This window comes from Capsicum annuum, chromosome 3, assembly GCF_002878395.1.
Source record: "Capsicum annuum cultivar UCD-10X-F1 chromosome 3, UCD10Xv1.1, whole genome shotgun sequence".
Lineage (NCBI taxonomy): Eukaryota > Viridiplantae > Streptophyta > Magnoliopsida > Solanales > Solanaceae > Capsicum > Capsicum annuum.
The window spans coordinates 12,625,690-12,648,990 of NC_061113.1; the positions used below are offsets into that span (position 1 = coordinate 12,625,690).

A 23,301-nucleotide genomic window follows, 5' to 3' on the forward strand; every position below is an offset into this window, starting at 1 on the left:
AAATTTATTATTTTTTCGGATGATGCTGACGTGGTGCTGATGTGGCGCTGATGTGGCAGTGCGTGTAAAACACCACATCACATGCAAGTGGTGTAATGCCTAACAGGGCGTAAAAAGTATCACTTTTTTATAGTTAAGGTGTGTAATAGGTCACTAGTATAGTTTAGGTGTGGCTTAGACTTTTCGGGTATAGTTTGGGGTGGAAACGATGCCTTTTCAAAAAGAAAATTTATACACTGTTAGAAGAGATCAAGACAATGCTACATCAAAACTTCAAGATGAACGCAAGGTCTGATAAAGGAATATTGATGCATCAGAGAAAATATGCATTGGACTTACTATCTGAACTAGGTTTGAAAGCAGCCAAGCCTGCAACTACTCTTACGGACTACAACATCAAGATGACATCTAGACAATTTGATGAGCATGTCAAGCAAAACCATACTACTGATGATCCACCAATAAACCAAGCAACTTATCAAAAGTTGATTGGCAAGTTGCTATACTTAACTATGACAAAGTCAGACATAGCCTTTTGTGTTCAAACTCTAAGTCAGTTCCTTCAAGATCCTAAGAAGTCTCACATAGAAGCTGTACTCAGAGTGGTAAGGTATGTTAAGGAATAACCAGGTCAGGGTGCATTGTTGTCTAGTGACTCAGATAGTAGAGTGAGTGCCTACTGTGATGTAGTTGGCCATCTAGCCCTCAAACTAGAAGGTCTGTGACTGGTTATTTTGTGATGATTGGAAATTCAATAGTATCTTGGAAATCAAAGAAACAAATCACTGTATCCAAGAGCTCAGCTGAGGCAGAATTCACAAGTCTTGCAGTAGTAACAGCTAAACTAATATGGATTCTAGGCTTGATGAAAGAGATTGAGAGTGAAGTGTTGCTAGTTGTGGATGTGTTCAGTGATAGCAAGTCTGCCCAATAAATAACAACTAATCTAATATATCATGAGAGCACAAAACATATTGATATTGACTGCTTCTTCATAAGGGAAAAGATTGTTGAAGAAATAATCAGAACTCACGACATTGCAGCTAAAGATCAACCTGCAGACATGCTGACTAAAGGACTGACAAGAGCTCAACAAGTCCATCTCAATACCAAGCTAGGAATCTGTGACATCTTTTCACCTTCCTAGCTTGAGGGGGAGTGTTGAAGATATAGAGAGGGTGAAGGACTCAAAAGAAAACAGACAAGACTTGTTTCCATTTTTCAGTTGTAATTGTTTTGAGAATTAATTACAGAGAATCTTAACGGCTAGATTAGTTAGTTAGACAACTCACAAGCTAGTCTATATATAGGACAATGTACATGTGACTAATCAATCAATACAAGCAGATTCTCTTCTCCCTCATGTTCTTCTCTTAGTTCCCTTTCTCCCTCTCTTCTACTACAACTATCAAACTATGTACTTCCTCCATTGTTGAATCAACAAAATGCTTACTGCTATCTTGAGAAATTACAGTTGTTCTTCAGTTTTGTTGAACCTATTTTTCTGATGCAGTTCTCCACCAATTTTTAGCTCAAAGTTCAGTGAGGTTGACCATCTCCGGTATGCCTATGATTTGATTTTTACTCTATTCACCAGCCCTTTAGCTCAAAAAACGCAAAAGATAAAAGAACAAGAATGTTGATTTTCATGTATATATATATATATATATATATATATATATATATATATATATATATTCCATTTTCGGTTTCTGCTACTACTACAGCTGATTTTCACAATAGTTACTTTTGCGTCCATGTAAAATACCAGGTAGAAATGACACAACAGGGTAGTCGCCCCTTTTAATGAGCCATTTACAAGAATATTGGTTGATCTGAAAAAGTGGAATGTGATGATGATTTTCTTCTTTTTGGGTTTTACTACTTCATTTCATTGAGAAAATCAACAACCCTCTTTAGAAGCTAAGTTAGACAAAATATTGCTCTAATTTTAGCTTATGGTTGTTAAAAATCGCTTGAAATTGTTCAAATGTCTATTTATGGGGAAGTTTCCATCTTTCAAAAGAGGCTGTGATGATAATGCTTATGGTAGAACCTTCATCACAGTTTATCCCAGAAAGGAAGAGTGAGACATCAAAGAGATCGGATTTTCTGTAAAGAGTGGTTGGCCCCGTCTGCCATGTCCATGATTTCTTAACCATTTATAAAAACCAACAGCCCTTTGAGGGAAAACAGAACAAGAAAATGATAAAGAGATTATACATGCTTCTTTCTTTTTTCGCTTCTGTTTCTGCTACCACTACAGCTGATCTTTGCTAATAGCACTTTTATATCCCTCAATATAAATAATAACAATAACAACAACATTCTCGGTGAATTCCCACTTGGAGTTTGAAGAGAGCAGGATGTACTAAGACCTTACCCCTACCTTTGTGGAGTAGAGAGACCATAATGGGCTCAAAATGAATGTCATCAAAGCAGGATTGCAAAAAAAAAAAAAAACATAACAACCAAATTGCAAAATTAGGTCCCTCTATGTACAAGGTAGAAAGACAACAACAAGCTTGCCGCTTTTAATGGGTGATTTATCAGTGGATCAAATTTCTACGTGTTTTGACTCTGCAGAAGATGATACAAAATTACTATCAAGCAGAATACCTGAATACTTTAACATCAAATGATCTTCCGCCATACATGAATAAGCAATACCACAAGCAAAATAAAAACAACAACACACAGATTTACGTGGAAACCCTTGATGGGAAAAACCACGGGCAGAGACAGATGAAATTCACTATGAAGAAGAGGAATACAAGGTGGAAACGATAGTCTCAATTTCGTGTATATAAAACTACCTGAAATAGCCCATTAAACGCACTTATATAATACGTGCGTACAATTAAATCCTAAGCCCCAAAATATGCAGGTCCATACCGAGGTGGCTTTGCCCCCGCACCCTCAAAGGGATCAGTGGTGGGATCCGGAATCGGGCCTATCCCTCTGCTACCACCACAGACCCCACAACAATCACAAACATGGATCGTACCGTAAACTTTTCAGGGCTAGATCAACAAAATTCGGGTCACAACTCTAACACATACTCAAACAGATTAGGCAAATTATATCTATATCTATATTTATAATCTATATCTATAATCTATAATATATTAAAAGTGTGAAAAGTCTTAGAAATATTGTTTGAACTTTTTACCCTTCACTGAAGTATTCGTTTTAGACAAAATCGTCTTTTCACTATTTTTTCCTAATATTTAAGAGTTAAAAATTAATTAAATATATTTATGTTTAAATTTTTCATTATTAGAAGTCATCATAATTTCACCACTTTTTCCTAATTTAAGAGTTGAAAATTAATTAAATAAATTTATGGTCAAACCTTTTCTTATAGAAGTCATCAAATTTAATGACAACTAATACTTTTTTCATTAGTTTAAAAATTCTAAATCAACTAAATTTGATTTTAAGAAGATCTAAAAAATCTGAAAATAAATATAAAACTGTTAGAAAAAGAAAAATTTAAGAAGTACTAAATTTTAAAAAATTTTAAGTTCGTAATAAGAATGTAATCAATGATTTTGTAAAGATTTGGCTTTAAAAATACGAAATTTTTTTAAATATATATAAAAAAAGAAAAAATAATCGTAATACAAATATGGTTCAAATCTATGTGTCTCTCTTAGCCTGTGGCAACAAGGTAAAGAGGTACTAAACGATAAACTCAAAAGTGATGATCCATCAACCACTTGAAACTTCTGGTGGTAAAATATATATGTGTATATGTTTATGTTTACATTATTATATTAAAATGTGAAAATTTTTTGAAAAGTGATTTGAACTTTTACACTTTAATAAACAAATTTATTTAATTTCAAATAATTAAACGTTACACGTGCGGTAAAACTAATTATACTAAATAAGACACTTAATATTTTCTTATACAAAAATGTATCTATATATAGATGTTTAAAAACAATTGTTTAGAAACTTACATGTATTGAATTTCCCTTAAACAGGCTAATTCTATGTCACGAACCGAGTCAGGACCCTGTCCGCGACGAGCATCCCGAACCATGGAGGCTCGGGCGCCCTTCTACTTCTAGTAATCATGCACAATACTCATATGATAAATAAAAGTTGTGGAAATATAATTCATTACAAAATCATAGTCATACTCTGAATTCAATTTAACAGTACTGAAAGAAATCCATCAACATCTATTTCAATCTGCGAAATCTCTAATACATATGAAAATCAACAAAACTGTCAGTAACTGGGACAAGACCCCCAGTTGACCTAAGCCAAAATAAATAACATATGACTGAAAAAAAATAGGCCTCCCAAAATAAAGAAGTCTCACCAACTGTAAACTTTAATTCAATCTAAAATAAATCTACGGCTTAGCAGGATCCCTAGATTGAGCCTCAGACCCTGAAATATAGGGGGTCAATACAATTATACTGGTACGCAGGGCAATCCAAAATAATGCCTTTATATAAATAAAATAGATGAGAGCAAGTCATGAAACATCATGCATGATATAGTTCAAAACACATGGACATTCCTTTGATAATTATAAAACATTCTTGTCAATGCAATTTCTGATCTTTGTATTACTTCTGAGTTAGGTGGTACACCCTACAAAGTCTACAACCCCAAAAGCTATATGGAGTTCTCCCTTAACTCGGCGGCTAAGCCCCCAACTAAAGTTTGCCGCAAGAGTTGGAGTGTCTGAGTCTGATACGCCACAGGGCACTAGGCCAATATATAATCACTCTAGAGGACATAGTGACCCGTATCAGCAAAACACAGTTTTGGAAAGAGACTTTTATGAACTCTTTCGTTCTTCAGATAACCACCTAACATCTCTTTATGCCTAATTTTAGCCTTTTCTGAACATGCATTCTTTCTGAATTCAGAATCTGTAAGTCTGAATAAAAATCTGATTTCTATTCTATTATGTGTCTGTTATGGCATTGTATGATTTGGTATCGTCATACCAAGACTTGCAAGTTATATTTTTGAGCCATAAAATATTATATCATAGTCTTTTCTTTTAAAACATAAAGTTTGGACCACCATACTTCAAACAATTCAAGAAGCTTCATACTTCAAAACATTTATCAAATTATGCAAGGATCACTCTTTTCAATATTTCAACAAACAGGTGATGGTCATGTATTTTTGGCAAACCATACAATTCTTTCATTATATAAATATATTTTCAACGTTTATCAACATGTAAAACCCCCTCTCATCAATTAATAAATCAATCTTAGATCATTCAACAATAGTCAAGAACATTGATAACATGCTTCTAAATAACATTCTTCAACTCATAACATTCTAAGATCAAGAGGTATTGCAACACGAGAGGGAGCGTAAGTAGTCATGTTGTAAATTCAAATATCAACTTTAAACACATACATACATATATAAGATTACAAATCAATTTGGGAGAAAGGCCTCAAGATCAAAATAATAATATCATTAACGAATTCAAAATGCACAATTTCGATGTAAATTCCAAAACCCCTTCAAGATTCATGATTTCACAATGTTAAAAGTTATTGAAGCAACTCCCTTATGCCCAAGTAGTTTTAGGAAAACCCCATGTACCTTAGATTATAAGATTTGAAATATGAAACTCGAACGTTGATCTATTCTCTTGAAATCTTGGCTTAAAAGCTTAGGGTTTTTATTCTTGGGAAAATAAAGATGATTTCAATTTGAGAGAATATGAATTTTGAGGTCTTAAAGTGATGTTTTGAGACTTTAATTTGGTATTTAGGCCGAATTAATGTGGGTGAAATTGACCCAAAAGCCCCTAGAAAATGTTACTGAAAATTGAACGCTGAAGGGGAGCGTGCGTCGCATGCTATGGAACCCTAGAATGGAGTGTGCATGCATGCTCCAACGCATGCTACCCCATCAGTGGACTGGAGTGTGCGTCGCACGCAAATCGCACGCAACTACTATTTTGAGCTTCCAAACATGCCCTTATGCTCGTCCAAAAATTTTGAAACTTACTCGGGATGTACCCTTGACACCCCCGATCATGAATCAACTTACAAATCATCATTCTAAGGCCGAAAAGGTTGAAAATAAAATCATCAATGATTAGGAGCTCAAAATATGACTAAGTCCTTTTCTTTAACACTTAGATAAATGGAATCATTCAAGCTTTCAGTACTTTAAGCATGCTACTAAGAGATATCAAGTTGAGAAAACTACTTACCGTTAAATTCTAAAAGAAAATAAACTAACTATTCTACTTTGGACTTTGGATCCTTCCAATGGTCTATGCAATGGTATACATATGATTTGTCGAGGGTTTAATAACATCATACATGCAGAAATTACAACACTTCTATTGGGTTCGAAATCGAGAGGGCGTCATGCGGAAGCTTAGAGTTTTCAAACCATAGAGACGATAATTTATACGACACAAAACTAAACAAAAAAATATAATATTATTTATGATTGGCCAATTGGCCTACATATAAAACCTAATATCAAAAAACATAAAACCTATTGGGAGAAATCTCCCCCTAAACAAAACTGTTAAATGACTACATTGTGGATGCTATCGTGTTATGTTATGAGAAGGGAGGTCTTTTATTTATAGAGTTCCAAAACCTTTCCTCCAAGAAAGAGGTTTGTCAAATATGGAAAAGTTTTATATTTTCATTTTAGGAAAAGTAAAAGTATTTATGGTTACTTTTATTTTCCTTACAAGAAAAAGTAAAACTTAATTTTGATAAGAAAATCAGGGCAAAAACCTAACAAATCTTCCCTTTTTTGGTTGATTTTCTTCACTTGATCTGCCTTCTTCACATCACATTCATGAACTTTGTTCTTTATATAATCTTCATAACTACTGCTTGCCATGGTTAAAAATAAAGTTTAAAATATCATGATTAAAAATAGGTTAAAAATTAATATTTTATTTTTTATTTTTAAAGATGCAGTAATAGGAATGTTAAAAATATGGTTGAAACTTGTTCTCCACATGTAGTTAGACAAAAATCTTCATTGTCATCCAATTGATTGCAAATTGATTAGAACCGTATTAGACTTGTCTTCAATCTCATTTTACCAAACCACTGCATCTTTGAACCGTAGGCTCTGATACCACTTGTTGGGTTTGAAATTGAGAGGGCGTCATGCGAAAGCTTAGAATTTGCAAACCATAGAGACGATAATTTAGATGACACAAAACTAAACTAAAAAAGCATAATATTATTTATGATTTGGCCAATTGGCCTACATATAAAACCTAATATCAAAAAACATAAAACGTATTGGGAGAAATGTCCCCCTAAACAAAACTCTTAAACGACTACATTGTGGATGCTATTGTGTTATGTTATGAGAAGGGGGGTCTTCTATTTATAGAGTTTCAAAACCTTTCCTCCAAGAAAGAAGTTTTCCAAATATGAAAAAGTCTTATATTTTTATTTCAGAAAAAGTAAAAGTATTTATGGTTACTTTTATTTTCCTTACAAAAAAGGTAAAACTTAATTTTGGTAAGAAAATCAGGGCAAAAACCTAACAATTTCAACTAGCTATCAAACGGATCTGCATTCCTAGAATTCAACTTTCACCTGCTGATAATGAAGTATATCCTTTCAAATTTGTCCACAAATAATTTTCAATAAGACTATGCTTTGAATGACCATAAACAAAGCATAGAGACAAACAATTTCGAATGTTGGACTATATTTGCCACAACATGTATTCTCACATGGCCAGATATATGTTGCACTATCAAGAGAGATTTCCATGTCAACAATTAGTGCTGAGTATGACAGAGTGATACAAGAAAACCAAGGAACTCACAAAATGGCTCAAAACAGTCCACAAACACACTCCAAAATAGTCCACAAATCACTAAGATCCTTGGACCGATTGAAGACCTCTCTTGGATTCACAATACAACACAAGAATGAGAATATAACAAGGTGTTTGACATCTATTTTAGCCAACCCAAACTAGATTAACAGCACATAAAATAAAGAGCAAGAAGACAATAATTTTGGCCAACAAGAACAAACACAAATTGAGAGTAGAGAACAAGAACAACATAACAAGTTTGCAAGAATGAAAAGGATAGATAGTAAGAAAAAGATTATTATAAGATTAAGCACCAAGTGTATTTCAACACTATCCCTTAATGAGTGTAATAATAAACACCACACTCCTACGGTGACCTCCATGGGAACCAACGCACCTCAAGATCCACCGTTTCTAAGCAAAGGTCAATACTAGCTTTTCCAAGCCCTAAACTACAATGACTATTCCAAGCCCTAACTAAGACTAGACTAAGGTGTTCTACTCTCAAAGAGAGAATTTTCAATGTTTCAATATTTTATCCTTCACAAACTAAATAGAAAAGACCTAAAATGTACTACTTATAGTATATTACGAAAGGACACAAAAAAGACCACACTATCGTTAATGACAAAGGGAGGCCTTGGTGTGTTGGAAGACAATATGAATTGTCCAAAATTCCTTAAGGCTAAGTGACCAAAATTCCCTTAGTAAAGGAATCTAAAATCGTGAACCAACAAAGGTGGTCCAAACCCGAGAGTTCTTAAGTCTTCAAGGCTTGTGGTTCTCGAGTTAACTTCAATGTAAGCTTTCAAGCAACCTTCCATACACGGGATTGCTTTAAGTCATGATCAAAGTGGTCCTTCCTTGCATATCCTTGTGCTCTTGGGGCGACCAAGTCTTGAGCCTTTAGGTGTTGGCCTCCAAAGATATCATCAAAAGCTAAGGTGGCCATTTGACTTGTATCATCCTCCCCCCCTTGAAAAGTATTCGACCTCGAATCTATACCTTGCAAAACAAAAAAAAGGAAAAACAAGCATAACTTCCTCATGGCATGAGGGTTGAGATTAGCATAGTAAAAAATATCATCATGCCAAGGTGGGACATACTTGGAATATAACCATGAATCCGTGGTGTTAGTCATGAAAAGCTTAGCAAAATCGTGACAAAGGTCATGGTTATGACAAGTATCAAGAGATAAAGAAACTACAAAGGACTCAATGGTATCCCGAAGTCCCAAGGGTAAGGCCATCCGTAACTTAGGGATCATAAATCACAATTATTTCATCACCTCTTCAAGTGACCTCATCAATCATGGTGCCACTATTGGTTTTAAAGTCCACCCAACACATATAAAATAGTCATTAGAATAAGTGAACCAACCAACAAGTTTTCTATCTCTACATAATACAAATTCATAACTAGCATGGATGTCATCATAGGCAAAGAGGTAGTATAGGAAAGAACCAAGTGTAAAGGTATACACGGGTGAAGACAAGACATTTGAACACATACACTTTCTTTCCTTTAAGAAAGTAGGCAACTTGGCATCCTCAAGTTGGTATCCATGCAATATAAGCATAAGTGTGTCGAGAAAGGATGCAGATCTAGAAATATTATCCCAAGGAGTCAATGACACCTTTGCCCTCAGGTTTTCAAGAAGGACTACACATTTCTTATCCGTAAGAGTACTCTCATTTTTCAAAAAGAGATTTCTATCTTTAGGAGGAATGTTGTTACACCATAGTGTGTTAGCATATCAGCTATAGCTTCTAAGGCAAGCTATACCATCATGTTCACCACTAGGTTCATTGGAGTGTTTATATCATCTTCAAACAAGACATTATACTTAAAAAGAGCATTATCCAACCCATGGGCAGATTTGGAACAAGCAAGTTCATCACTCTTTAAAATATCAATATCGAGTTTCAAGCATGTTTCAAGCACAAGATTACCCTAAGAAGAGCTCTCGGGTTCACTTCTATTTCCTTGACCAATATTTTTAAATTCTTCACTCACTTGAGATTCATTAATCACATCACACATAACCTCAAGTGGTGGGCAAGTTTTACACACAAGTTGGTCAACACACTTTTCACACAACAATGTACTTTCATTCAACACAGTATCTTCAACACTAGGTGGACACAAATCGATCTTGCAAGAAGAGTCAATTCGATCATCTATAGAATCAACTTGTGTATCCACTCGCACATATGTACATCATTCACAAATGGCAAAGAATCAATATACTCACATGTAGGTAAGCTACTACTCACACTCAATGGCTTACTAACCATACAATCATTATTCACATGCACAAAAGTGTAAGAGTTAGCTATTTTACCTTGAAGTTCATGAGTATGTTCGTTTTTACCTCGGTGTTAAGGTCCTTCACAAACTTAGGTAGAAACTTCCTTCGGTAAGCTCTCATCGCAAGTTGTTTGGATAAGAGGAGTTGGATTTTGTTGAAAAAACTTAGGTAACAATTGGCGTAGCCTTTCAACGTGCCATTTCATATCTTTAAGATCATCATTGATGCAATCAAACGTGGCATCGAGATTAGTGGTAGCCATGGTACCTAAAGAAAAAGACAACAATAAACAAAAAGACAACAAACTAGATTAGTAGTAAAAGCTACTTACCAACACTCGTATACACTCACCTTTGTGATTCTTACAATTGGAGCGACAAATATTGAAAGTTGCTTATACTCTGATAATCAATAAAATGTCAATTCTACTTGGAGACCGGAATAGATCTTGTTTGATTGATTCAAGACACAAAAAAAAATTTACTTACGAACTTTAAACAAAGAAGTTATGATGATTTAAAGACAAGAAAAGCATATAACAAATGCCAAACACAAATGAACGAATACGAAGACTCACTAACAATCTAGTAGATGAGTACTAGTTTGCCAATTAGTATTGGAACCAACTAAATTGAAACTAAGGAACAACAAAAGAAAACTATGAAATCTGAAATTTGAGCCAAAGTTCGATGCATGAACAGTAACTTAATGATGTGGCAGCCACGTATTGGTTGCGGTTTCTACAATTTTTATTTTTCAAACCAAGTCTTGACCAATTTTAATTTGCATTGATGAAATTTATTTTAAGGAGGAAAGAATAAGTCTTGGAGCCTTTTTTCAAGTTTCAAATTTCAAGACTTGACTTTTTTAGCACTTTTTCTTAAAACATGGACTCTTATTTCATGAAAGAGTGATTGAGAAGTGATGTAAAGTCTTTTGGTGGTTGGGAGTCTTTCAAGACTAACAATTACTTATAGCTCTTTCCTTTATCTTTTAGGATCTATCATTCACTTTATGTTAACAAGGTGATGAATATGGTGAAGAACTTCAAGTACACAATAACCATAACAATATCAACCAACAACAATCTCCCAAGAATAACAATAAGTTTCAACGCCTAATTCCACAACAACAAGACTAACAATAAAACCATTAACAAACGGCCAAGTTTCTTTGGTGTTGTGTTTTCGATTTTAACACTAGATGAAGGTTGTAATGAACAATAAGAACACTACAACAACCACCAAGATCAACACCAACACCAACACCAACCAACGCCCAACAACAAGGTCACCACACTGCCAAGTTAGAACAACAACTTCAACTCACGACCACTTCTTGTTCACAATAACAACATCAATTTTTAAAGCTCAAATCTAGATATAGACTCAATGTGTTAGTGAGGAACAAAACTAACACTTAGAGACAATAAATACAAGTAAAAATCTCTACCAAGAAACAACAAGAATACATTTTTCGGCCATGAATACAACACAGACAGATTGCCATTTCTGTTCTGGAATTTGTAGTTCTAAATATTTTTTTTTATTTTTCCACTACCAAGCCCAAGATTGATCTTGTGGGAACAAAATCAAGCCATGATATGATACCAAATGATACAAAAAAATCAAGGAACTCATGAAATGACTTAAAATAATCCACAAACACACTTCAAAATAGTCCATAAATCACTAAGATCCTTGGACCGATTGGAGACCTCTCTCGAATTCACAAGACAACATAAGAATAAGAAGATCACAAGGTGTTTGACACCTATTTCAGCCAACTCAAACTAGATTAACTACACATAAAATGAAGAGCAAGAAGACAACAATTTCTTCCAACAAGAACAAACACAAATCGAGAGTAGAAAACAAGAACAACACAACAAGTTTACAAGAATAAAAATGACAGATAGTGAGATAAAGATTATTACAAGATTAAGAACCGAGTGTATTTCAACACTAACCTAATTAATGTAATAATCAACATCACACTCCTACGGTGACCGCCAAGGGAACCAATGCACCTCAAGATCCACCGTTTTCAAGCAAAGGTCAATACTAGCTTTTCAAAGCCCTAAACTACAATGTCTATTCCAAGCCCTAACTAAGACTACACTAAGGTGCTCTACTCTCAAAGAGAGGACTTTCAATGTTTCAATATTTCATCCTTCATAAACTAAAGAGAAAAGACCTAAAATGTACTACTTATAGTATATTACAAAAGGAGACAAAAAAGACCACACTATCCTTAATGACCAAGGGAGGCCTTGGTGTGTTGGAAGACAATATGAATTGTCCAAAATGCCCTTAAGGCTAAGGGCTCATTTGTTTGCACTTAATGGAGGTCTGAATCTGAATGGTTCAGACTTCAGATCATTAAGTGCATTTGTTTTTTATTAAGATTTTAGCTCTTAATAAGTCTGAATAGGTCTTAATAATTCAGATCTAGAATCAAGTCTTAATAGATCTGAAGAGAAATTTTGTGTTGGATAATATTCACCGCCACTCTATTCATAATCATCAATCATCACTACTAATCACCTCTGCCACCTCCACCATTGTCAATCCCCACCCACCACCGCTAACCACCTCCACTATCGACAATAGATATCACTACCAACCACTATTGTCAACCGCTACCACACCTACTACCTCTATTATTTTAATTATATTCACCATCGTTGTCAACAGCACCACCATCATCAACCACTACCGTCCAATCCCTACTATCGACCAACTCATCTATCATAATTAACACCACCGCTAACTACCACTAATACATCACAACCTCTACACATCTTTGGCCGCCACCACCATTGTCACTAGTAACGTCACCTCTACCATCATTTCAACCACTGCCATCGCAACAATTTATCTCTACTAACAACCATCTCCACCATCACAACTAACAACATCTCCAACTAGCACCAACACATTGTCAAACCATCATGCACTCATTTTTCAGCCATCACAATCAACACCTCCAACTACTAACATCAAGCAACGTCACATCACAACCACCACCACCACTATCAACCGTCACCATCATAACAGTCACTACAATACCAACCATCACAACTATCACCACCAACATTACTAATCACTTACATCAATCATTGTCACTGCAACCACCATGATAAATCATCTCCACCATCACTAACAAACATAAATATTTTTTCAATCAAATAATAATTTTGTTGTATTAAATTACATACTTTTCTGATATATAATTAATTTTTTATTTAAATTATATTTTTTATTTTATTATATACACAAATAAATTTTTTTTGGACATTCAGATATTGAAAAACAAACAGTCTTAATCATTCAGTTTTCAGATCTAGAGACAACATCTTAATCATTCAGATGTGCATTCAGATTCAGACACCTAAATCTTAAAAAAAAACAAATGCAGCCTAAGTGACCAAAATTTCCTTAGTAAAGGAAACCAAAACCGTGAACCAACAAAGGTGGTCCAAACCCGAGAGTCCTTAAATCTTCAAGGCTTGTGGTTCTCGGGTTAACATCAATGTAAGCTTCCAAGCAACCTTCCATACATGGGATTGATTTAAGTCATGCTCAAAATGGGCCTTCCTTGCATATCCTTGTGCTCTCGGGGCAACCAAGTCTTGAGCCTTTAGGTGTTGGCCTCCAAAGATGTCATCAAAAGCTAAAGCGGCCATTTGAATTGTATCATAGAGCAACCCAAACGAATGAAAGGAACATATACCCACAATATCGTCTATAAAGAACTATTACGTGAGAATTGTTTCATTACATTATTATACAACATCAATGCTTTAAATAATTTCCAATTCTAACTCCACTATAAATGTTCGCCCGTATAGGTATAAACGATATGGACTTATATCCACAGCAGAAGACATGACAAGCCTCAGTGATCGACTTGGAAAGAGCAAATTTTTTTTAATAAATTCTTTCATGTATACTTTTATATCACATTTACTAAATAAATCACAACAACATTAACAACAATAAAGGTGCTAATTACAATGTCCGGCGATATACACATATTTTACCTACATCTCGCAAGACCCACGGGCGACGCACGTGTCGTGACACTAGTTTATAATTAAAGCACGTAAGGTAAATAAAAAATTTAAATAACAATTGCTCGACTCTTAAAATAGAATTGTATCATATAAGATGAAATAAATAAAGATAAGTACATACTTTATGTTAATAGAAGCGATTCATATTCATATTTGTGCATGAAAGTTTTACTTATTTTTAATCCTTCAAAGGATAGGGTTTCTTGTATAATAGAGGTATATTATATAAGAGAAAGGAATATGTGGATTAGATACCTATCATGATAAAATCTAATGTAGAAATAAATTTAAGAACGGATATGTACAACTTTATCTATTTTTATCTTCTAGGATAATTTGGAAAAACTATTGCATTCCACAATAACAGAAAAATATTTCTGTTCATGTTCAAAGTACTTCTCCTATTATAAATACAGTTATATGTTTTCTAACATTTTAAAACTTTAAACTGGTGAACTCACTTATCTTTCTTTACACTAGCCAAAAGAATCTTTCTTTTCACTCAACAAAAACTCATCAGTGTAGATATCTACTATACAATTACCTATCAAAAAACTCAAGCCAGAGCCATCCCACTTCTCTTCGAAGGGAGGAAGCAAGTATTCGCATAAGATACATTTCCGTAGTTATTATCGTCAACTGACATTTTCAATTTTTACTTACTTTTGGCCATAAATCCGTCTAGAGTCAAGAGTCCTTCATTATTAGCATCAACATCCTGTACATACTTGTGTCTTTGTTATTTTCCATACATATTAGAATAAATAGTGTCCGTGTCTTTTCCTTAGATTTTTAGCACATATAGATCGTGTCTTTGTAGTCCAAAAAAGAACAAAAATATGTCGGTGTCCGAGTCTTTACCATCTTCTTCGTCTGTGTCTCGTCCGTGTAAATCCTTAGGAAAAATAAACATGTCTCCTACTCTTAGTAAAACTCCGTCATGCAAATATGAATATCTTTATGAAGTAGATGTGTTACCACCTGAAAATAAAATTTCTTCTACATATCTACCTCTACTAAAGAAGGCATGCAATCCATGGATGCAAATCCATTCTTTAGTCCAACAAAATCCAAAGGGAGTCAAAGAATTCATTGCTGCATCAAAAATTGACCAGCACTCTATTCTTGTGACTCAGGAGGAACAATTCATCACTCAACAGATGCCGGAGGATTTTCCTCGACAGTGGAAAAGCCAAGGCTTCACCCATATCCATTTTGGTGTCGTCAGAGTTGCATTTATGTATCACGGAAGAAAAGGGAAGCCAGTAGTGGCACGTCTTTCCCTTCTAGATACTAGATACAACGAGTACCAACATGCGAACTTGGGTATGTTGAACATCACACTGAATGCCGGGACAATCTTTGTCACTATATATCCCAACTTCAACATGTTCCTCTCTTATCCCTATCTAACAGAGGCGCTGAAGATCCAGGTTCAAATCCTTGGAGCCCCGCAAGTTAGAGATGCCATACATGCAACTCTCCACTATCAGTTAGCTTGGCGAGTTCAGAACCATGCTATGGACCTATCTCTTCCAGGTGGCAAAAATTCTTTATTACTAAATGTAGATGCCACCAATGGAACCACACAGTGTGCCCAGATCCCGAGGCAAATATCAAGAGAAGAACTTGTCAAAATTCTTCCAGACTCGTGGTTGACAAATTATGAGAAGTTTAGAGACCATCATCAACCTCTCCAGTCCACCGAATCCACTTTTATCAAAAAGAACGACAAGACAGTTACTGTAAGCTTTGACTACTCTCATCTCAAGAAGCCCCATAAAACAACCTTCTCTATCCATATGTACCAACCTTACGATGACCATCCATATGAGAAGAACCTGGAAACCATAAAATAGTTTCTCTCGAGTTTCATGAGCAAACATGATTGGATCAAAGAATTCGGTCATGATGGGCGCATCGTTTAGTGGTTCAAGTGTCCTTTCACGGGACACTGCCCATGGGAAATTGACTGTGCTTGCAAAGGTTGTCTGGAGGATGATGAGGAATGGGATGCATACTGTCTCGCCGAAGCTAAATCAGAAAATATGAAATGGCAAGGAAACTCCGAAAGGGAATTCAAGAAAAGTTACAATGAAGGGGACCCATCTATTGGTTCTCTTAGCTGTCCGGGAAAGTATGAATTCCTCGTATCATACAAGCTCTAAAATTGGCCAAACTCACCCACCCCTCCACAAATAAAACCATCCAGCCCAAAAGAGAGCCTGAACCCAATATGTTATGAGCTAAACTGGCAATCTAAAAAGGGAAAAATACATATGTTAGCATACCTAAGTATTAAATTACAAAAAATAGAAACACTTTTTGCTAATTACCTTGTGTAGCAGTTGTAGCATTATTTTAAGTGGGGGACCACAATTACCGCATCTTAAAAGCAGGTTCCATTATTTATGCTTAAAACTTTCTCTTTCCTTTAATTGTTTATACTTTACCATTTTTCATGCTTCTTATCAGATTTTCTCTTTCAAAATTTTTCCTTGTTAACATCTTTTCCACGATTATTGTTCCACAATTTCAGGTAAATAATTAATTCAGTTATTGCATGTTATCAATTTCTCAATATATATATATTTTTTAATTTTGTTCTTTAAACAATTTCTCCATTTCATTTTTAAGGTTTTGATTTTTGTAGTTGTTAACGGAGAATCAAGGTCAGTGAATTTGCTGAATTTTGTTTTGTTTGTTTTTCAGTTAAATTTGATATTTTATGAGTTGATATAGTTGAAAAAATTAAATTTTGGATGAGAATTGGAACTGGATTTTGTGCGATAAATGGAGGATAATCGGAGTTGAATGAATGTTGTAGATGATTTTGGGTTGATTTATTGTTGTTGTTGTTTATTTTTTTTTTTGAAGATAGCTGATATTTTGAAGAAAAAAGTGGTTGAAAAAAGTTTCTTCTCCAAAAGACGAACAAATAAAAAAAATATGAGAAGAAAAGAAAAGCAAAAGAAATTGAAAAGTCAAACAATGTTGATGACGATGTTGAGAACTCTTTGTGCTAATGAATCTGAAGAAGACATAGAGGAAGAGGTATTTTTTCATTGTATATATATTTTTATTTACTGTTATATATTTAGGAATTTCTGTAAAGCTTTATCAATTAGGGTAATATGTATTTTTTTAGTGAGTTAATATGTATTTTATGTTTCTCCTGATATGTATTTAGGAATTGCAATGATGTGATTTATTCTGTTAAAAATACATATGCATGTTATATGTATTTTTTGATGTGTTGGTTGTATTTTGTTGATTTATACAGTTTAAGGTGTAGTTTTAATGTGTTTTGTTGTTTTTTTTTTTTACAGTTTTACAAGATTTTTTTTTGATTAAATTTGAGGAACATCATTGGGTTCTCGCAGTTTTATGATTCTCCGAGAGGTGCATATTCTTATATAATTCATATGAATTCTCTGGTCACTATGCAGTTGTTCTGGCTGAGATACAAAAATTAGCTGAGATTATCCCATTGTGTCCCAAGCTTGTAATTTCTACGAAAAGAAAGGTATTGATCTTCATAACCATCCAATATACAAAGATAAAAACTTGTCAGATCTTTTTGATGTGTTATATGAATTGGTTCAACAATCAAGTAAAAGCTTGTAAGTACTGTAATATACATTTACCAATATCATTTGTAGAAATTAAATTTTATTATTTAATTTTTTTTTGTAGGGACTGTGGTCTGTATATGGTAACATACGCAGAGTGTCTTTCTTATGGTAAAAGAGTTCCTTTGATTGAGGTCAACCCCAACACACTTCGTACATGTTATGCTGCACTATTGTGGGATATGACATGAGAAAATAAGAAGCAAATGCTCAAAGCGATGTCGAAGCACCCTTGAGGCCTGGCAGACAAAGTCGAATAACTAGTGTCACTGAAGTTTAGAAATATGATGATTGTTGAATTTATTACATTGGATAGTCGACAAACTGGTGTATGGATGTTTTTTTTTTGTACAAACTTATTTCATGTTTTGAAGTGTTTAAATGTTACTTATTTTGAAGTGAATGAAAGTAATTCATTTCTGTTGTATAAGTTGAATATGTTTTCAACAATTTTGTACTATGTGTTTTACTTCAGTGTTCAATAATATTGGTTGCAGTGCGATTGACCTCTAAAATACATATGCAGTCTTGAAATTTTCAATAAAGATACATATGCACTTACCTTCATATATATTTTAATTTGTGTTCATTTACATTCAAAATACATATGAGATGAATTCAACTTTAAGTTTGTGAATTGAATGAAAGAAATTCATTTAAGTATTTTATGCAGTTTTATTTTTTTTGCTGTGAGATTTAGAGATCAAAAATACATATACAGTGTTCAGATTTTGCAGTAAATAAATACATATGCAGAATATATCATATGTATTTATCCTTTGTTCAATAGTTTCAAAATAAATATGAGGTGATTCAAACTAACTAATTTAGAAAAATGCATGAAATTAATTTATTTTAAACTTTTATTAAAATCATATGAAACTGCATTAAAAATACATATGCAATATACATCATATTTATTTTAATTTTTCTTCATTCTCAAGCTAACATTCATATGAGGTTAACCAAAGTTACTAAATTTGTACTAAAAATACATATACAGTGTTCAAAATACATATGATATGTAGATTCAAAATATATAAGCAGTGTTCAGATTTTACATTATATACAAATGCAACATTCATATTAAACAGTGCTAAGATTGCAAATGCTAAATAAAAATTTAGAACCATAAAACTGAGTTCATTATTATAAAAAGTGCAGAAAAAAGTATTAAAAAATAATATAGAAGAAAAAATGTATCATTTATGACATTTCCTACATGAATGTATGTTGTGACCCTTAGTCCCACATCCAGTGCATTAGTTTTCAAACATATCTCGACCCGATTTTTCACGATCCTTCTTTGCAGGAGGTCTTCCAGGAGGGCGTTTGTACTTTGGTGGCAGTACAATTGTTATAGACATCTCATTCATCTGGGAGCATACCTAATTTGTATTTTGATATGGGTCAATAGAATTTCATCACATTCAACAACTGAATTCGATCGTTCATTGATTTAGGATTTCAGAAAATAATTGAATAAAATTCAAATAGAAATTTATTTAAATTATGTTCATAATCGAAATTCTAGAAAGCTTCACAATTTGTTCAAAAAATACATTAAAATAAAATTTATTTAAAGTAAAATACAAACACAACAAAAGTTTTCAACCAAATACAGAAACTACTGAATCGAACAGAAGTAAAACACGTATAACATATATTTTTCTGAAATTCCGACAAACAAACCAAAAATACATATGTAGTGTTAACACTAAGCATAGAAAAAATACATATGCAGTTTTAACATTAAACACAAAAAAATACATCTGGGAGCATACCTAATTTGTATTTTGATATGTGTCAATAGAATTTCATTACATTCAATATCTGAATTCGATCATTCATTGATCTAGGATTTCAGAAAATAATTGAATAAAATTCAAATCAAAATTTGTTTAAATTATGTTCATAATCAAAATTCTAGAAAGCTTCACAATTTGTTCAATTGTTAAACCAATCAAAATAACAACAAACGATCATCAAATAAATAGTCGAACAGTGAAATTTTAATACCTGAAACAACTTCTAAATTAAAATTTGGCAACAAATAGTTGAATTCTGAAGGTTTTTGTTATATATGTTGAATTTACTCCTTCATTGCTTATAACTCAAAATTCGTTTAGAAATTATTCATACAAAATTTAACGGCGACAAAAAAAAACTAGATAGGAGCATCAGTAAATAAATCTACGATGCATCACAAATTGAGTAATTGAAAAAAAAGATCGGCAAAAAAGAATATACTAAAAAAAATGGTAATACCTGAAACAACACTTAAGCACTAATTCGTAGAAGATAATTGAATTCCAAAGTGTTATTGAGAACAAGGTAATGTTGATAGTTGAACTTTGAGAATTTTTTTTGAACATCAATAAGTACAATTGAATTTGATTATTCAATTACAACGAATTTGAAGCTTCAACAAAAAATTGAATTTTTTTTTTTGAAGAATCACGCATACAGCGAGTGGATAATACAATTTATTTTTTGAATTTGAATAGGGTTGTTGGAAGGTAATGGAAAAAGGGTGATTAGTGAGCTTTTAATGAGATTGTAATCTTTAATTGTTAATTTATGGAATTATTACCATATTTAGATCAGATAATTAATGGAGTAAAAGCAATTGTATTTGTATTTTTATAGAAACACTTTGCAAAAATACATATCAAAAGTTGCTATGATATGCAATTATGAAAATGTTGCTATGAATCTCATAATTAAAGGGTTAAATATGCTATTTCTGAATTTTGCCCATCTAAAAATGTGATGTGCTAAAAACAAGAGGCTGACTAGTTGTTGACACCTAATTTTTGCTCTCCCTATTCCGAATTAGTTTTCGAGTTTCTTAATTTTAAATAAGAGGCTGACTAGTTCTACCTTTTGATTTTAATGTGAAATTCATATGTTTTGTGTTTAATCATATAGAGTCATTTCAGAGAAAAAGGAACAAGAAAATGATAAAGGGATTATATATGCTTCTTCCTTTTTTCACTTTTGTTTCTGCTATTACTATAACTGATCTTTGCTAATAGCACTTTTATGTCCCTATATGTATATACAATGGCAATAACAACAAAATTCTCGGTGAATTCCCACTTGGGGTCTGAGGAGGGCAGGATGTACTAAGACCTTACCCCTACCTACAGATGAATTTTGAACAATGACTACTTATCATGCTTTTGAGGATTTAGTATGTTTCTACTGGTAATGTTATAGAGTCCTGGGGGTTATGAATACCCAAAAACTTAGATGTTTACCTAGTTTCAGTATTTTTAGAATGGTTTCGGATATATTAGAGTGTTATTAGTTCAGTTAGTTATCATATCAGTAAGCTCAGTTTAGTCTAGTAATCAGAATCAGTCCATTGGGAGTAGGATTTAGCACCGAAAGAACTCAGGGATAGGGGCTCACCTGCCAGTTGAGGGTGTGACCTTTAGTAGCAGTCCCCGTGTTGCACAACTACATAGCCACATAGGTTGAGATGTCAACCTGCTAGTTGAGGGTTGGTATATATCTCACTAGGGCACTTTCTAGTAGAGAGTGACTCTTTAATCCTTCGGAACTTCACTTTACTGGATCCACACAACCAGTGTTAGTACTCGTGGCATGGTACTGACATTCTTCCAACTGGGGTCACAGTTTGGATCCTAATTAGCTTATATTGAGGCATGTAGGTTAGATGATAGCTCCCACAGTTTTAGTTCAGTCTCAGTTCAAAATTTAGTTCAGGTTTGCTTGATCATAGCATAACGTTTATCACTTAAATCAGTACTTAGATTTCAGTATTTTAGTTTACAGATTATTCTAGTATCATGTTATATGCTTGGTCATGCATCCTTAGATTTTACAGCTTTCATGCATACTATCCATCAGTTATCTCATGCTATTCATCTAGTCAATTATTATTCATGTACATGAGCTAATGCATATCAGCCTAACCCCATCTATCATACTAGTACATTCAAAGTACTGACCGCATACTCATTTTTTGCGCTATGATGTATCATCTCATAGGTTCGGACGCTTAGGTTTTCGACCGCACGTAGACCTCCCAGCACATTAGTAGTAGTAGCAGTGGTGAGTCTTCATATTCCGTGGACTGATTTTTTTTTTCAATATTTCAGTTCAACAGTCAGTTGGAGTTATTGGGGCCTGTCCCATCAACTCTTATTCATTCAGTTTTAGAGGCTTTTGGACATTCTAAACAATCAGTTAGTTCTCAGTTTTATCAGTCAGTTTTTAGCATTGTCGCTTATGTTTCAGACTTATGGATTTCAGTTACATTGTTTTTAGTATTGAAACCTTATGGCATATTTAGTTGTTTCTGTACATGTTCATTATCAAGTATATTATTCAGTGCTCACAATAGGCACCAGCTCATGGGTTAGCTTATGTTCTCTCAGGACTGTAAGCACCGTATGGCATCCAGGGTGTACTCACGGGGCGTTACAAACTAGAAAGGACCTTAGACCTTGCAACTTAAAACAAAATACCAAGAAAGAGAAATATTCTTAAATGCCTTGTAACCTCTCTCTTATGAGTTTGACACGATACACACCCCTGAAAGAGACTCTACTAGGCACAACTTTGTGGACTCCCCAATTGACCATGAACTTAAATCTTTGATACCAACTTGATCCAATCCGACCTGAGGCCTTATCGTAATTGGCATCCTAAGTCTGACCAGGACCGGAGACTACCCCTTACCTAACCCAACCTCCAGCCGCCTGCCCTGAGTTGAATGAATTTTGATCGTTTAACAAGATAGCATAACTATCCAATTACAAACTCTAGGATAGGTTAATAGCCGATACTAACCCAATTGAGTCCAACTATCCAACCCCACCCGATAACCGAGCCAAACCATAAACCAACAATAAAACAATAACCAAACCAAGTTCCATAACATAACATAAAATGATTGAATAGTGAGAAATTTAGTCCAATGGTATCAACCCTAATACCAATGCTAATACAAAGGCTGACACCAATACCGATTCCACCCATACTAACCCATAGTAGTTCCACAAAAGCCTTTAACCAAAAGAAAACCAATATCTGATTGGGACATGTCCCCAACCATAGCCAAAACCAATATCCATAAATAAACCAAAGTATGTAAAAACATTCATAAAAGAAATGGAGCCTTCCAAAATATGGAAGATCACCACTTCAATCCAATAGCTAATCTCAAAGTCGAACACTAAGCAGGAGGAGTAGGATGGTCGATTCCTGCATCCGTAGTGATACATCCACCCGAGGACAAGTTAGCAGGCGAATGCTAGCAAGAAACTCATAATAAGGATATATGGGTCTAGTGTACCCTCTGAACTGTCCCCGATGCATATAGCCATATGAAACGGAGATACCATAAGAGTAGGGGACTCCCAAGAACCCTTCACTCTCCATGATACATATGTACATTGTACCTAGAGGATTCCTATATATCTCGTAGTATTATA

The 23,301-nt window shown here is 33.9% G+C and overlaps 2 protein-coding genes across 2 annotated transcripts; both read left to right on the forward strand.

Annotated features, from left to right (window-relative positions):
- Positions 1–278: 278 nt before the first annotated feature.
- LOC107865554 (secreted RxLR effector protein 161-like) lies at positions 279–934 on the forward strand. The gene is made up of 2 exons (XM_016711799.1): positions 279–610; positions 691–934. The coding sequence occupies exons 1-2, from the start codon at positions 279–281 to the stop codon at positions 932–934; spliced, it is 576 nt and encodes a 191-aa protein (XP_016567285.1).
- A 13,763-nt stretch (positions 935–14,697) lies between these two features.
- LOC107866470 lies at positions 14,698–18,317 on the forward strand. The gene is made up of 3 exons (XM_047409064.1): positions 14,698–17,255; positions 17,651–17,727; positions 17,898–18,317. Exon 1 carries the CDS (start codon positions 15,041–15,043, stop codon positions 16,058–16,060), a length of 1,020 nt encoding a protein of 339 aa, XP_047265020.1. The 5' UTR covers positions 14,698–15,040; the 3' UTR covers positions 16,061–17,255; positions 17,651–17,727; positions 17,898–18,317.
- The last annotated feature ends 4,984 nt before the right edge of the window (positions 18,318–23,301 follow it).

Excerpts from the sequence above, each read along its gene's own strand:
- LOC107865554 (XM_016711799.1), top strand. The coding sequence starts at position 279 with ATGAACGCAAGGTCTGATAAAGGAATATTGATGCATCAGAGAAAATAT. Across the intron at positions 611-690 it reads GCTGTACTCAGAGTGGTAAG|TTGGCCATCTAGCCCTCAAA; the intron begins GTATGTTAAGGA and ends ACTGTGATGTAG.
- LOC107866470 (XM_047409064.1), top strand. The coding sequence starts at position 15,041 with ATGTCGGTGTCCGAGTCTTTACCATCTTCTTCGTCTGTGTCTCGTCCG.